This window comes from Eublepharis macularius, unplaced genomic scaffold (genome assembly GCF_028583425.1).
Source record: "Eublepharis macularius isolate TG4126 unplaced genomic scaffold, MPM_Emac_v1.0 Eublepharis_41, whole genome shotgun sequence".
NCBI classification, from domain to species: Eukaryota; Metazoa; Chordata; class Lepidosauria; order Squamata; family Eublepharidae; genus Eublepharis; species Eublepharis macularius.
In genome coordinates, this window is record NW_026559743.1 from 1 (window position 1) to 15,439 (window position 15,439).

At 44.9% G+C, this 15,439-nt stretch overlaps 1 protein-coding gene across 1 annotated transcript; it reads right to left on the minus strand.

Annotated features, from left to right (window-relative positions):
• Nucleotides 1-10,308: 10,308 nt before the first annotated feature.
• LOC129347063 (leucine-rich repeat-containing protein 26-like) lies at nt 10,309-13,692 on the minus strand. The gene is made up of 2 exons (XM_055004006.1): nt 12,789-13,692; nt 10,309-11,214 (listed from the first exon to the last, which is right to left on the minus strand). Exons 1-2 carry the CDS (start codon nt 13,462-13,464, stop codon nt 10,925-10,927), a joined length of 966 nt encoding a protein of 321 aa, XP_054859981.1. The 5' UTR covers nt 13,465-13,692; the 3' UTR covers nt 10,309-10,924.
• Nucleotides 13,693-15,439: the final 1,747 nt, after the last annotated feature.

The following is a 15,439-nucleotide window of genomic DNA, read 5'->3' on the forward strand; positions in this document are numbered from 1 at the left end:
CAGTCTTTCCTCCCACACTGTTCTCCTGAGCCTAAATGGCCTGGAAAGGGCATATTTGCTCCACTGTGGGGGGCACATGGAGCACCACAGCTGAGCAAAAGCTGGCCATTTTGGCTTGGGAAAATGGCATGGGAAGGAAAGCTGAAGCCCTTTCTCCTCTGTGCCATGGTTCCAGGCTGGATCAGGGCCCCACATAGGGTTGCCAACTCCAGCCTGGGAAATTCCTGGAGATTTGGGGGGGGTAGAGCATAGAGAGGGTGGGGCTTGGGGAAGAGAGGACTTCAGCAGAGTGTAATGCTATGGACTCCACTCTCCAAATCAGCCATTTTCTCCAGGGGAACTGATCTCTATGGCCTGGAGATCAGTTATAATTCCAGGAGATCTCCAGCCACCACCTGGAGGCTGGCAACCATAGCCCCACATGATTGGGAACTTCAATTCCTTATATCATGTATGGCTGTGTAAAAAAATCAGAGTCAGGGTTGAGACTTAGATGGCTTTTTTTAAAAAAGCGCTAGACAAGCACCACAGAGGATACGCCTAGCGATGGCTATTAGCCAGGAGAGCTAAATGAAACCTTCATGCTGAGACACAGCCTACCTCTGAGTACTAGTAGCGGGCAATAAGCAACAGGGGGTGCCCGTCATCTTCATGGCCCGCTTTTGAGTTTCCAATGGCACCTTGCTGGCCTTTCTTGGAAACATAGGTCTGATCTAGCAAGTCATACGTTCATATCATTTGGGGAAAATTCAGCACAAGCCAGTAATCAGCTGGCAAGAAAATAGACACCATACCTATGAAATAGGCCCAGTTGGAGGGTATGGTACAGCCATCTTGGGACCCAGAAAGGTTAAGCAGGCTAAACTGACAAAGCAAATGTTCGTGTGTGGGGGAAATAACATGTTAAAAGGTTGCACAGACGTCTCCAGGGCAAATTCCAGAGGTTGTTGGGCGGGCAGGATGGCGTTCTTTTGGGCACAGTGACAAGGGTAGTAGATTCCTGCTTTCTTTGCAAAACTCGATTTTGCCTTTAACTCTGGAACTGCAGCCGATGCCTCTGTAATAGACAATCCCTTTGATGCGCCTGCTCCCTACAGACAGCCCCGCGATGTCACCACGCCCAGAATCCGTGAGCTGCAGATAAGCCCTGTAGAGAATCCCCGGCTTCAGGAGCTGCTCAGCACAGGGTGGGCTCTTGTCCTGAATGTTCATTCGCTTTTGTCCTGTATCCAAAGTCCTGTATTATGGGGGGTTTGCAATGTGCAGAAAGTAAAAGGGCTGAGGCAGGGACAGCAAAAAAAAAAGAAGGGAAGGGGAGAATGGCAGACCCTACAGACCATGGGGAGGGGACTTGGAGGTCAGTGGGTGGGAAAAGAGTTGGATTTGAACATTCTTTTGAATATCCAAAAATATAGAGAGAGAGAGAAAGAAAGAAAAAGAAAAAGCCAAACAAAGTTTGGAAATGCCTCCAAGGCTGCCACTGGTCAATGGTTTTGATGGCCACTGGAGCATCGTACAAGGGGGTTGGCTCTCCACTGCAATGTGGGAAAGGGCCACCAATGCTGTCATATAACCCTCCCTGTCCTCCGGGGAATCCCTGAGAGATGATGCATATCTCTGCTGTCACAGCAGGAAGCTTGGGAAGGTGCAAGCCAAGGGCAAACAGATCTAAACTCTTGCCAGTGAGAGTAAAGGCACCAGAACAACCTTAAACTCTGCCACATAGCAAGAAACCATGAGGAGGGCAGAAAAAAACAAATTAAATTAGGGCCCGGGCAGATATTGGCATCCCGCAGAATATTCTTCTTGTGATCTCTCACATGCTGGTTCTTGACAACCACGAGGATTGGTGAAGAAGACCAGCAAAGAGCTGAAGGATCCTGTCCACCTGTCTGTCCGGCAGAGATCAGAAATGCTGCAATGCTCCTCTTTGTCCTGGAAATCTGAATGCACCTTACCTGCCTTTAACCAGAGGGCATCAAAGCAACACCCAATAAATCATCTTGCGTGTAATATCACTATGGGGCAGAGTCAAAGTTGTTTGCACCTTTGTTCAACTTACAGATTCGGAATTTTTTGGAAAAAAAATAATATTGACACACCAATTCTCTTGGGTTTCAAACATTTAGGTAAAGGAGTGGGGTTGGGGAGGAGTGCCACTCCCTCAAGGAGTTTTCCAGCAGAGAGAGAAGAATGACAAAATACAAAGCTGGTTTTGTTTCCAGTTGGAACAAACCCATTGGTCGTTCCCACGGGGCTAGCACCAACCCCTCCAGCAGGGACAGCAGAGATTCAGTCACAGGCCTTGTCTCTAACACATGACATGTGTCAGCATTTTCACCTTAACAACTGTCTTTTCAGTTTATCACAAACCAAACAAACTGAGTTGTGCATTTCTTTATTCATCTGCCACTAAATCCAAATTCCAGGTCTCTGGAACTAGGAGGGAGGGAATGTGCTGCAAAGGGAAGGCAGTTAAGGGGCGGTGTGTGTGGGAACCTTCCTTGTTTAGCCCCAGCTAAGCCGCCCCAAAATAAGCAACCCCATAAGCTGGCTTGCACACTCTTTGTGGTTCCACCCCAGAACAGAGACAACCATAGCCAGGTGATGTGGAAAGTGCTCTCACCAGAGGTGAGCTGCAGAGATTTCTGGCTGGCAGCAGAAGCTTTGATTGCCTCTGCAGCCGTTGCATCATCCCTGAGTGATCTCCCATAGGGGCATGCATCTCAACTGAGCTGGGTGACCTGGCCCAACCCTGCCTAATCCCTTGCCCTCTTTGTCTGTCTGTTTGTCTCTTGCAGCAGTATCATCCCACCGACATCACGGGGCAGCTCAACCTCTCCGACCCCTCGGTCAGCACCGTGGTGTGATATCTGGGCACTGTCACCACCGGTTGTGACCAGGCAGACTCACAAGGGGCAGACCAATGGAGACTCTGATGGGTTCTTCCTGCACACACTGAAGGAAAGCCTTTGCCATCCAGCCACGGCGTCTGCATTGCTTTCTCCCTCGCATTGTAGATCCCCTTCTCTTCCTCGGCCAGCTGAGATCCCAGCTTTGGGACAAACTACAGAACACAAAGCCTTGGAGTGACCAAATCCCACTTTGCATAGCTGGTGACCTCCATTTATTTCTCTTTGTGACACCAACTGAGATAGAGAAGGTGGCTCCATGTAGCACAACAAACACTCCAAGGATGGAACATACAAGCACTCATCGAAGCAGACTTGGTTCCTTTGCAGCAAGGGGAGTCTCTTTATCAGACATGCATGTATGGAACATCATAAGCCTGCCTTATCCCATGTTCACACCACATAGGAGGACTATGGAGGGGAATCCATGTCCCCCAGCACTCACGGGTCATTGTACATAGTGCGCCATGCAAAGAACATGCCCATCCCCCTCAGAGGGGGAGCCATCTCTGATTGGGATTGGGATGATCCTGCCCCTCTATATACATACAGTGCCACTTTTGTCCCTTGTCTAGGGGTACTGCCCCCCCTCCCTGTTTTTCGGTTCTGGCTCATTGTTAAAGAGGAACTTTTGATACCTCCCTCTCCACTCCCCCAGTGTTTTAAAGAAATGTATAAAGGGAATGTTAACAAAAGTGAAGGCGGACAACAGGGATGTTCTCTGCTTCCATTTGTTGAACTGTGGCTTGAAAATTCTGCCAGGAACAGCCTTGATGTTTTCTGAGACACAGCTTTGCAAAACAGCCTTGTACATACTGCAAGGGGTGGGAAACCACATCTCCTACTCACTCTGGAAAGTTTTGTTTATCCTTAACTGGGGCTACAGAGAGTAAAGAGTTCTTATTTACAAGCCTGATTTCCTTCCTGTCCTCCCCAAGAGTTGGGCTCAGGGTGGGTTGCACAATTTCCCAGGCTTAGTTCATATTCAAAATAGCCCTTTGTGGTCAGTTATTTATGCATGTTATAAATAAGCTGCCATTTAAAAAATTGCCCAAGGCAACTTGGGAAAGAGTTGCAAAGACAGTGACTTTGCACTCAAGGCTTCCCAGTCAGCTTTTGTGGCACATTTGGATTTTGAATTGGAGCATCCCACATCCAGCCTAAGCCTCTTTGTTGCACTTCATGAGCTTTCACTTCTCACTGTTTCAGGGTTCTGTCACTACAGATAGAAAATCAAGAAGACAAAAAGTCCTGTCCACCCCAATTCTCCTATAGCTGTGGAGGGATCAAGCGAGCAACTCATTGTCATCACAACTGCACCATCATCTGGCTGCCCTTGGAAGTGTAAGGGCCAATGGTGCTGATTTTTCTAGTTTACTAGTCTGGACATAGCAGCTATGCTTAAGCACTTGATTGTATTTCACACTATACAGATTATCAGAATGCAGCCTTTGATGCAAAGACCAGATGTTGAATTGGGACAAACAAGTTGTTCCTTCTTATGCAGTGCCTATGCTTTCCCTGGCCTTGCCTCCCCTTTAGCCTTTTGAAAATGTACGCTATATGGAGTGGCCTTATATGAAGTCAGACATAATCCAGAATTGTCACCTCCCCTGTCACTAGCAGACACTTTCCAAGGTCTTGGGCAGACGTCTGCCCCAGAATCCCAGCCTTGCAATCCAAATTCTTAAGAGGAGAAACTGGGGAAGTACATTAGTGAATAGGGCAATATGTGGATATAAGTGTCCAGAAACTAGCTGGCCAGTGAATTGTGCTCTGCCCAAATGGTTATTCCACACAAAAATATGTTTTCCAAAAAGAACTGGGTTAGAATTAACTCATTCCTTCTGGAATATATATTGATTTCAAATTATAGCAGTGCTCATTTCCACCTTTGGAAAAAGACAGCTGTTTACAAAAATCTTGCAGCCTTCAGAGGCAAGGCTGTTAGGGCTGGTTACTTCTATGGTTACCATGCTCAAGAGCATCCTGGGAGAATTCTACTGATATGGCCCAAAAATTCTAATCCTTATTATTGCAGAGGGTTTTAAATCCTTTTAAAGGACTATGTTGAACTCTCAACCCCAATATTCATCATCATTTGGGGATTACTGAGATAGCATATAAAGTGCTTTGGAAACTTAAAATGTGAGGTGTAACAAATATATATTGACAGGAAATTCTAATTGATTTGGGGGACAGAGAGTATAGAACCATACACGTTAGTTAGTCTAGATTAAGGGACAAATGCTTCATAGGACCTAGTTAGGTTTGCTGCTGTAAGATTTTGGTTCAAAGCCCCACAAAGCCACTGGGAGATCTTTGTGGAAATCCCTTTCTTTCAGTCTCTGTTCCTCTTCTTTGTAAAACAGCAATAAAAACTTGGCAGAGGCCACCAACCCACCTCCATCCAAAGGTGAGCCGCCATCTTTCCAAAGCAAGCTGAAACTTCTGAATAGACAACAAAGGCAGCCCCGCAAGGAGATTACAGTAGTTTAAGGTGAATATGAGAGAACCTTTTCTGCCTTCCAGAGTAACATCCAGGCTGTTCCCGCCCCCGCCCCCGGTTTTGAGTTGTCAAACAATGTTAACCTGGAGCACATATAGAAGAACAATCCTGAACATGTATCAAACACAGTAAAAAATAGGATTTTTCTTTTTTTTGCACTTTTTTGAACCATCATTACATCCAAATTTTATAATTCAGGTTTGCAACCTTGAGTACAGAACCTGGGTAGAGGAGGGAGGGGTGACAGCTGTTCTCAATTAGTTAATCAGGAATTTTTATAAAGTATGTGATCTAATATATGCACCCAGAGTTACACTGGGTTCCTCTGTAAATAGATGTGAGTGTGTGTATGGAATTTTTAACTGGGTATCTGCATCCAATTACTATGAATAATAATCATGTTTATTTACAACTGCACTGTGTTTTTTTGTAACCACTCAGGGTGTTTGTTCCAAAACAAACTTTATATTACACTTGGAGAGTATGGGTGTGTCTCGATTATCTAGATTCAAGCCTGTGGAGGGGAAAAGACAATGCATCTTTGCTCATGGAAGCATCTCCCATCCCCTTTCACAGAACACTACAAATGTGGGTCCTCTGGCTTCTGTATGTACACTGGATTTTCATAGGGCAGGGCTTTAGGTATGTCACAACTCCATGGAATATGCAAGTCTTGCAAATCTCAGCTCTCTTTTAAAATACAAATAGCTGCCCATCATTGTACAACTATACTTGAAAGCACGCCAGCCAGCTGAAACCTCAGAAACCAGTAAGGTATCGGAATAAGATTTATGTGAACACGGAGCCCCTCTCAGTATGACTTATTCCAGGTGGCAATGGTTCGCCAGGGTCTCAGGCAGACAAAGGTCTTTCTTTATTTACTTCACTTATAGCCCTCCTTTCTCACTGTGACTCAAGGCAGATTACAAAGTATCACCTACTTCTTAAGATTCAACTGGTTACGCTAGGGATTGAAACAGGGACTTTCTGCATGTGTTTTAGCCCTGAACCATTGACTCTCCTTGTTATGAAACCACCTTATGATGATTTGGTCGACTGGCCCATCTAACTTTCTGGCTAACAGTAGCACTCCAGCATCTTACACAGAGGCCCTTTAACTGGAGGGCAATGCTAAGGGTTAAACAAATATATTTGAAAGCTTGCAGCCAGTTGAAACCTCGGAAACTAGAAAGGTGTCTGGGTATGATTTATGTGAAGATGCGTCACCTTGTGCATACAAAGCAGATACTCTACCACTTGGCCACAGCCTCTCACATTTACCATGGCTGGGAGTAGTACTCTGTGTGCTGCAGCTCTCTTTGCTCCTCCTTACAATTATGAGCACCAGAATAATTCATGCAAAATTAGAAAAAAAAGTATAGAAGTGCTTTACCATAAGAATGTAGGGAAGATGCCAAATTTAGGCATTGCAGAATTGTTTGATAATGCCAAGTACACGGACAGTGCTTGTACAGGGTTCATCATAACTGGAGTAATGATATCTTATTGCCAGAGGGACTAGTTAAACATCAAATGCATTTCCTCTCTTTTTCTGTTTGCAAGCATTTGTTGCTCTGTTCCATCTTTATCATTGCCAATGATTACCCATAGCTTTTTTGGCTGCAGCATGACTCATTTCTCAACACACAAACTACAAAATCTGAACTTACTGTGAAATTCACCGCACAGTTACACCCTTCTAAACCCCCTGAATTTAGTAGAAAGGTATGACCCAGTTCAGGATTGCACTGTTAGCATGCAGAGGAGTTAGCCGTGTTAGTCTGTAGTAGCAAAATCAAAGAGAATCCAGCAGCACCTTTAAGACTAACCAACTTTATTGTAGCATAAGCTTTCGAGAATCACTGTTAGCATGGATTGCTTGTGCTTCTGACATGGATATGGCATGCATGTGCAAACACACCTATTTACAAGTGATGTTTGCTTATGCTAACAGAAGGGGCAGCATTTCCAAGTGGGAAAAATGTTTGTGGTGGGCAGAATCAGCTGTTGTTGATGTAATTCCCTAAACAGAGGGTGCTTTCGTGCACGGTGGCCTGCCAAACCCTCTTCTCCACCATCCGCTTCCATTCTGACTCATCTCTACTGAGGGATGTCTGGGTGTGGATCCAGCTGGCTGTGATGTTCAGGCTGTGCTGGGGAAGGCATTAAAGGAACTGGCCTCTGTGTCTGAGGCATCTGATACCTTGAACTGAATGCCTGAGCATATACTAAGTGCCCCTTCAAAGAGGACTAAGTCTTCTTTAAACGTGTTTAAGGGCAATATTTATCTGAGCATGCAAAAAGTACCTTTCCTTTCTCAAAAGAACCAGAATGTTTAAAAAAAAAAAACCTAAAAACACAGCGCTTATCAGGTGTTCCTGTACCTGAGAGCTGGAAAGGCCCAATGGCTAGAGAAGCTGCAGGCAGTAGGAAGCAGAGGGTGGAATTTGTTGGCTGGGCAGGAAGCCTATGCCATTCTTGTTGCTAATGGGTGTAGTAGCAGAAGCCATTTGGATAAGCCGTCACAGTAGAATAGTCTGAAGTAGCAGAAAGGTGAGCTGGTGGCTTCTCTGTAGACTACACTGTCCAGGGTGACCTCAGACCTATATCACACAAATTGACAGCTCAGGTTCTTAGATCTCCTACAAGCAGAAGGCTTGACCTGCTTGCAAGTCCCTCTAACCCTCTGCTGATCTATTGGCTTGGTGGTACAAACAATCAGTGTGTGGTTTGCAGGTAATGCCTCTGAACTTGTTTGGAATGCTCCCATTGAAGGGCACCATCTGTTTTGTTATTTCAGCAACAAAAACAAAACCAAGAAAAGAAATAAAACCTTTTTTTCTGGCTTTATATCCTTTTTCCCCACTGACAAACAGCCAGAAGGAAATGGGCTAAGACAGCTGAATTGTGGAAATGTGGCTTGTCTCAGATGGAGAGGAACAGAATAGAGTAAATAGGGGGTTTGTTTGGCCCATATGCTTTTGGGTGAGAAGCATCAGATTGGGAACAACACTCAAACATAATCAGCAGGGGGCACCAGCTTGCCAACTTCCAGGTACTCAAAGCAATCACAGAAGGCATTTTCAGCCTTTTCTCTTTAAAACCAGAGCAAGGTCCTTATGAACCCAGCCCCATTCTAATTGTCTAACTTCACAAAGAGCTGTTTAGGATCCAAACTACAGCGTTTTTTCTCTGAGCTTCTTCTTGACAGTGGCCATTTCCAAACTGGTTTTTTGATCTTGGTTCAATACTGTTAGGAAGCAGGTTTTTTCTTGCTTCCCTGCAGCATCATGGTGCAGCCATACACTTTGGGTTTCCCTTGTTTTTCTCTGATCTTTCCCAAACCTGCTTTGCTGCAGAGTTTTAGGAAAGATCAGAGCAAAGCCTGAATCGCTGCTGTGCAGGTAGAAAAGTTTGGTCTTTCCTAATCTCACCTAAATGGCAGCTATTTCCCCCCACTCCTGTCCCCACAGAGGACATTTCCTTCCCCCACCACCCAGCTTTTAAAAGTATCTAGCCCCTTTCACAGCAAAGATAAAAAAGGGAAAGAAATCTCTGCACCAAAAGGGATTAGAGACATCCCTTTTATTTAATGAAAGCAGGAAATTCAGAGAAACTTGATACATAGATAGTCATAACAACAAGATTCAATTACTGATTTTTTAAAAAAACAGAAAAGGCCCAGGTGGATTGGGAGGGGGTGGTTGCTGCCAGGAGTCCGAGGAAGGCAAACTGGTGGAACCTGTCATGCGGAAGCCCAATTGCTGCTGTGCTGTATCGGCAGTTGCAGCAGCTACAGGGAAATTACACAAGCCTGTTTTCATGCGGCTTTTCCATTTGATGTCCTCATTGTTTCTTTCTGGTTTTTGAAGCCACCTTTCATCAGATGTGAGAAAGTTCAGAGGAATTATGAAGAATGCACAGAAGTGCAACAAATGGAAACGCAGCTTGGAGAAAACGACTGCAGTTTATCCATACTTTTCATATGCAGCTTTTCCTGCAGTAAAATTATACTCCAGTATAATGTTGTTAAAAATCCAGAAATGTTGTTATTATCTTTGCATTTAGAAGATGTTAATAGAAATGATAAGACATTGTTATATTATATGATAACAGCAGCAAGAATTTTATATGCTCAACACTGGAAGAAAGAAGAACTACCTGAAATTGAAGAATGGACTAGGAAATTGTTGCACATGGCTGAAATGGACAAGTTAACAAGAAACTTGAAAGATCAAGATCAGAAAAGGTTTTTGGAAGACTGGAAAAAGTTGAAAAAATACATGGAAAAGAGATGGGATGTTAAGGGACAATTATGGTATTTTGAAGGGTTTTAAGATATTAAGTAAAATAAAATATAGTTAAGATCTCTACCAATAACAAGTTAAGAACAATTATAGTATAGAAATAAATTGATAATAATAATGGGGAGTTGGAGTGCTGTTGGAAGTCTACATTGAAAAGGGAGAGGGGAGGGGTGGGGAAATATATTTGTGGGAAATGGAATGAATTGTATATGTGCTTTAATTTGTTTATATTGACCCATCCAATAAATTTTTTTAAAAAAGAAAAGCAGCTTGGAGAAAACGACTGCAGTTTATCCATACTTAAGGGTCTTTTCATATGCAGCTTTTCCTGCAAAACACTAGCAGGACTGTGGTTGTTGTGGGTTTTCCGGGCTGTATTGCCATGGTCTTGGCATTGTAGTTCCTGACGTTTCGCCAGCAGCTGTGGCTGGCATCTTCAGAGGTGTAGCACCTCTGAAGATGCCAGCCAAAAGAGGTGTAGCACCTCTTTTGGTGCTACACCTCTGAAGATGCCAGCCACAGCTGCTGGCGAAACGTCAGGAACTACAATGCCAAGACCACGGCAATACAGCCCGGAAAACCCACAACAACCATCGTTCTCCGGCCGTGAAAGCCTTCGACAACTAGCAGGACTCTTACCTTTTCTTGCCTGAAAACGGAGAAGCCCAATGGTGGGTCAAAAATGATAGGAGCAGCAGTTCGCAGAATCAGATGATGGCTTTCATCTCCAAGGGCTATATTCAAATCCTCCCTTTGCCATAGACTCGCAATATTGGCCTCAACATTTCTTCAGACTAAGAAGTCACTAATTGAAAGGCAGGGTATGGTGACCCACATCTCAGAACAGTTATAGGAGCAATGTAAAGCAGAGATCAGAAGATGGGATTCCCCCATATTGTTCTTTTGACCCTAAAAGCACCTTGCCTGCAACTTCTGGGATAGAGAGGAAGGTAGGTTAGGGGTGTAGTAGGTGAAAGGAAAGTTCAGTAGCCTCATCTGCCTGACACTCCTGGCTTCAAACTGACCTCAGCTTTACAATTGTGCGATATTACATCTAGGTAATGCACCCCCCCCACACACACACACGCAAGAAACATAGGAACAACAATATCCTTCTGCACACTGAAATTAAGGCTGCCCAGATTGAAGAGAAGAGCACTCGGCACATTAGAAGTACCATCTGAGCGCAACAGGAGTTATTTGTGGACATACTGATGAACACGCTGGCGCTCTGCACGTGTTGCCGGGGGGCCGTGATAAGTGTACGACCCAGTCAACATCTTTACACAGGCCACTGCGAGGAAGCCAACAAGGAGACACATGCAGATGCTGGTTAGAAAGGTGGATGGGCCGATGAGCAGGAAAAAGGCATAGTCCTGAGGGAGCAGCCAGGGTTCGTGGCAGGGAGCAAAAGATTCATTTCCAATGTCAATGATGGGGTATTGGGCAAGAGGAGCCGGGAGTCTGCAACGGACTGATTTCACTTCTAGAGAAAGAAAGGAGAGGAAAACACACTTAGGACAAGGCAGCATTTTTTAAAATGCCATGACATCTACCCAAAAATTCTAGGACTGTACAAAAGCAGTCCTAGAATTGACCCCACGTCTCTCCCCCCCGACATCTTCAGTCTCTCCCTCTCCTCCAATGAACAGGGGCTCCCAAGACACTTCGAAGAAGAAAGCCTCCACAGTGCAGTAAAAAATTATTACCATCAATGAATTATCTGCCTTTTACTAATACCTCAAAATGTGCCACCCACTGTGAGCCACCTGTCTCTGCTTCCATTTTCTTGGCCACTACTGACAAGCAACACCCCACTTTTGAGTGTTTTAGGAATCACTAGTTCTGCCCACTGCAAGAAAACATGTGCACTTGGGTCAGGGAGATCTGGGACAGACCGGTTTCTCAGAGCTCTGGGCACACAGGCATTGAAAGACTATTACAGGGAGCGATCCTAAGCAAGTCTACTCAGAAGTAAGTCCCATTTTATTCAAGGCAGCTTACTCACAGGAAAGTGTTCTTAGGATTACAGTCTTACTCCCACAATCAACACACCTATTTGGATAAGACTGGTGCAGCATTGAACTTTCCCACAGCCAATATCCTCCCATCGCCTTCAAAGTTCTTGACCATGGCTTAAGAAAAGCCCTGCCGGATCAGACCAATGGCCCATCTAGTCCAGCATCTTTTTGCACACAGGCCTCAGAATGCCTCTGAGGGAGGAAGAGGGGCTCCTCCCTCAAGCCATTCCCCCATGTCAAAAGAGCACGGAGGAGAGATTTTTCCTTGTTTTTTCTGCTCCACGTGGAGTATTCTGTGCTTGTGGAGCAGTAAAAACCAGGGGAGGGGGGGACTCCCTTGTGCTATTTTGATGCGGGGGCATTCTGCAGAGGCATTCTGAGGCTGTTTAGGCTCTCCTTTATTTTTTAACAGCCATTTACTTTTTAATCCAGACCCAACTCTTTAAAAACCTGCACTTTTAAACTTGACCCTAAAATGCCTTTCCACTGACCCCTTTTAGGTTTCCACTGACCCCTTTTAGACCAGATCCAAAGATATCTTCTGTTCTTATATTCTTTCACATTTAAGATGGAGAAAGGCATTCATTTTTAAAAAAATAAGAGTTGAAGGCAGTTTGATAGTTTTATACTGCCCATAAGTGTACGCCCTCTTTTCTTTTGTTCAGCTATGGTCTCTGGCCACAGAGGATTTTCAGGTGCCAAAAACTCTTCAGAAACGTTTGAACAGATGAAAACAGGGTGAATTTGCATGCCGTGGCGACAACACCTTTATCGCCCCACCTTTAACCATTGAAACATAACTTGGAATTCTGCAAACATGGAATCAAATATAAAAATATGAGTTGTTAGGAGCGATTTTGTGATAGGAGATACTTGCATTTTCAGATGTATTTGGGCTCTGAAAAGAAGTCCATGAAGAGAAAAGTCTACCATTGCTAGAACATTGGCAGAGGGGTAAGAATTAAGAGGGGATGGATCTGGACTTCAGTTAAACCAGCAGCAGCAAGTATATTTTCTAACATTCCCATGTCCCTCTCACCTGGAACTGTATCCACGTTATCAGTGAGCCACTGAAAGAGGGGCTGGATGTCACAGGTGCACACCCAGGGATTGTTATCAAGCTTGAAACTGTGCAAGGGAGGCAGATTCTCAAAGAAGGCTGAAGAGAGTGAGGTCAAAGCATTGCTATGCAACGACAAGGTCTGGAGGTGGGGCAAGGCCCCCAGAAGCTCAGGGTCCAGACTCAGAAGTTTGTTGTTCCCCAGGTTTAGCACCGTCAGTCTTGGTACAGGAAGGAATGCCTCTGGTGGCAGGTTGCTCAGGGAGTTTCCACTCAGGTCTAGTTCCTGGAGCTCACCAAGGCCCACCAGAGCCTGGCGGTGGACACTCACAATGAGATTGCTGTGAAGGCTCAGGCGTTGCAGCACATGCTGTGCCAGGAAGGTGCGGTTCTGGAGGACAGCAATGCTGTTGTAGTCTAGCAGGATGGTGGTGGCATTGGCTGGCAGGTTGTCAGGCACAAGGCGCAGCTCGCGGTCCATGCAGTTCACCTCCCCAGAGGAGCAGCTGCAAACAGATGGGCAGCCAGAGGAGGGGTACAGTGGCAAGAGAAGGACAACACTGATGATGTAGCCAGTCTGCAGCTTTCCATAGTTGGTAATGCCAGAGCCTTTGTCAGGCAAAAGGAAGGTTTGGTACCTACCACACCAAGCCATAAAGGGGATTGATATGGCCTTTAGAGAAGAATTCTCATACCTGTCCCAATCCCTGGGCCAACACAGATACACACAGAATCAGATTAACCTTAAACCTAACCTTTTCTAGCAAAGGAATATCCAATGTAGGTCTCTCTCCGATCAGACCCAGGCTGGACTCCACTTCTCAGCACCTCTTGCTCCCACAAGCAAAGTTTTCTATGCCAGCCTCCGTCCTGCACAACTATTAATCCGGCTGCTCTGTTGCTTCAGTTTGCAGTTAATTCTGGGTGGAGCTGCTGCTGCTCTTCCTTAGCAAATATTTTAACAGAACAGCCTTGCCTGCCAAGGGGCAAAGCCACAACTTCCTTGTGGGCCCAGTCAGTCTCCCACAACAGACCTTTGCCAAGCTGCCCTGGTATACGCAACTGGGTTCACTTGGTGTCAACCACCTTGTTCTTTTTGCCTGGCCAAGTGCCTGGGAAATTAACCAGTTTACTTGTTTGCATGTTACTTTTTATCCTGCCAATCAATTTTATTTGTTATTAACTAAAGGACATATACAACTTTTTTTCTCCTGCCCTTCCTTCAAGGAGCTTAGGAGTGACGCTTTAGATTCACAACAAGCCTGTAGGATAGATTAGGCAAAGATTTTACCCAGGGCAAGACAAAAAAGAAAATGACTTCACACATCATTTAACTTACTTATAGAATTCACTACCCCAAGAAGAGAGGAGGACGACTAGCAGCTTTTTGTAAGGATTAGATCAATTCATGAAGGAGAGAAAGCCTAACAAATGGCCATCAGCTTTGGTAAGTTAAATGGAATCTCATTGTTCAAAGGAAGTCAACCTCTGATTTCAAGAAGCCAAGGCCAAATGATAGGAGAAAGTGGTCACTCACAAACTGCTTGGGAACGTCGGCCTCTGGATTTGCTGCTGTTGGATTTTTTTATTTATTCATTTATTTATATTTCGCCATTCTCACTGAGACTCAAGGCAGATTACATAGTGTTGGATTAGTACAATCAGTGGCAAGGACAAGGGCAGGCATTTCCATACAGTGTCAGGAACATTTCCATAAATAATGTCATGGGGTAAATGAATAGAAGTTTACAAAGACATATCATTAGCAGGGGTTGAAGAATTGCTGAAACCGAACATAATCAATTCTAGGACTTACATTAAACAAGATGAAGCACAGGTAGTATATAGGAATACCTATTTAAAGCAACAGATCATATGTAAGGCAACTTAATGGTGAAATCTATGGTTCCTAACTCATTAGCGAAACATCTGGGACCCCTTTCCTACAATACTGCCCTCTTAGCTGAGAAAAAGGCCTTTTTGAATAATTCAGTTTTACGTTGTTTGCAGAAAGCCGGGAGTGTGGGGGCTCTCCTGACCTCCTCAGGCATGCCTCGTTCCATAGGGTAGGGGCCACCACAGAGAAAGCCCGTATATGGGCTGCTGTTGATTTCACCCATGTACGGGGGGCACCTGCAAGAGACCCTGTTCAGATGAGTGAAGCTGCCATGGCGGAACATAGGGAGGGAGGGAGTCCCATAGGTATGCTGGACCAAGGCTGTGAAGAGCTTTGTATGGAATAACCATTACCTTGAACTGAGCATGGAGCTGATAGGTAGCCAATGGAGTGACTGTAGGATGGCAGTGATGTTCAAGCTTCTGGAACGATCCAGTCCTTATGTCTACATTAAGGGTTAACAACTGGCATCCCAGGGCCATTTCCAGTTCTAACAAATGCTGTCTGGCCTGCCAGTTTCCAGCTGAACAATAAAGTGTGGTGTGGATGGCATGATCCTCCTGGCACTGACATACTGACATCTTGGAGATATGTTGATTGTGCCTCGGCCCACACTCTCACCCCTTGGCTCAAAGAGGTTCACTGGCAAAATTAGGGAGAAGTTAGACAATATTCAATGGAAAGTTCACAGAAGATCCCTTAAACAAGGAGCAAGCCCAACTTCTATTTTATT

What these genes read in the sequence shown, in the direction of transcription:
- LOC129347063 (XM_055004006.1), bottom strand. Translation starts at nt 13,464, where the DNA reads ATGGCTTGGTGTGGTAGGTACCAAACCTTCCTTTTGCCTGACAAAGGC. An exon ending in TAACGTGGATACAGTTCCAG is followed by an intron (nt 11,215 to 12,788) that starts GTGAGAGGGACA and finishes TTCTTTCTCTAG; the next exon opens with AAGTGAAATCAGTCCGTTGC.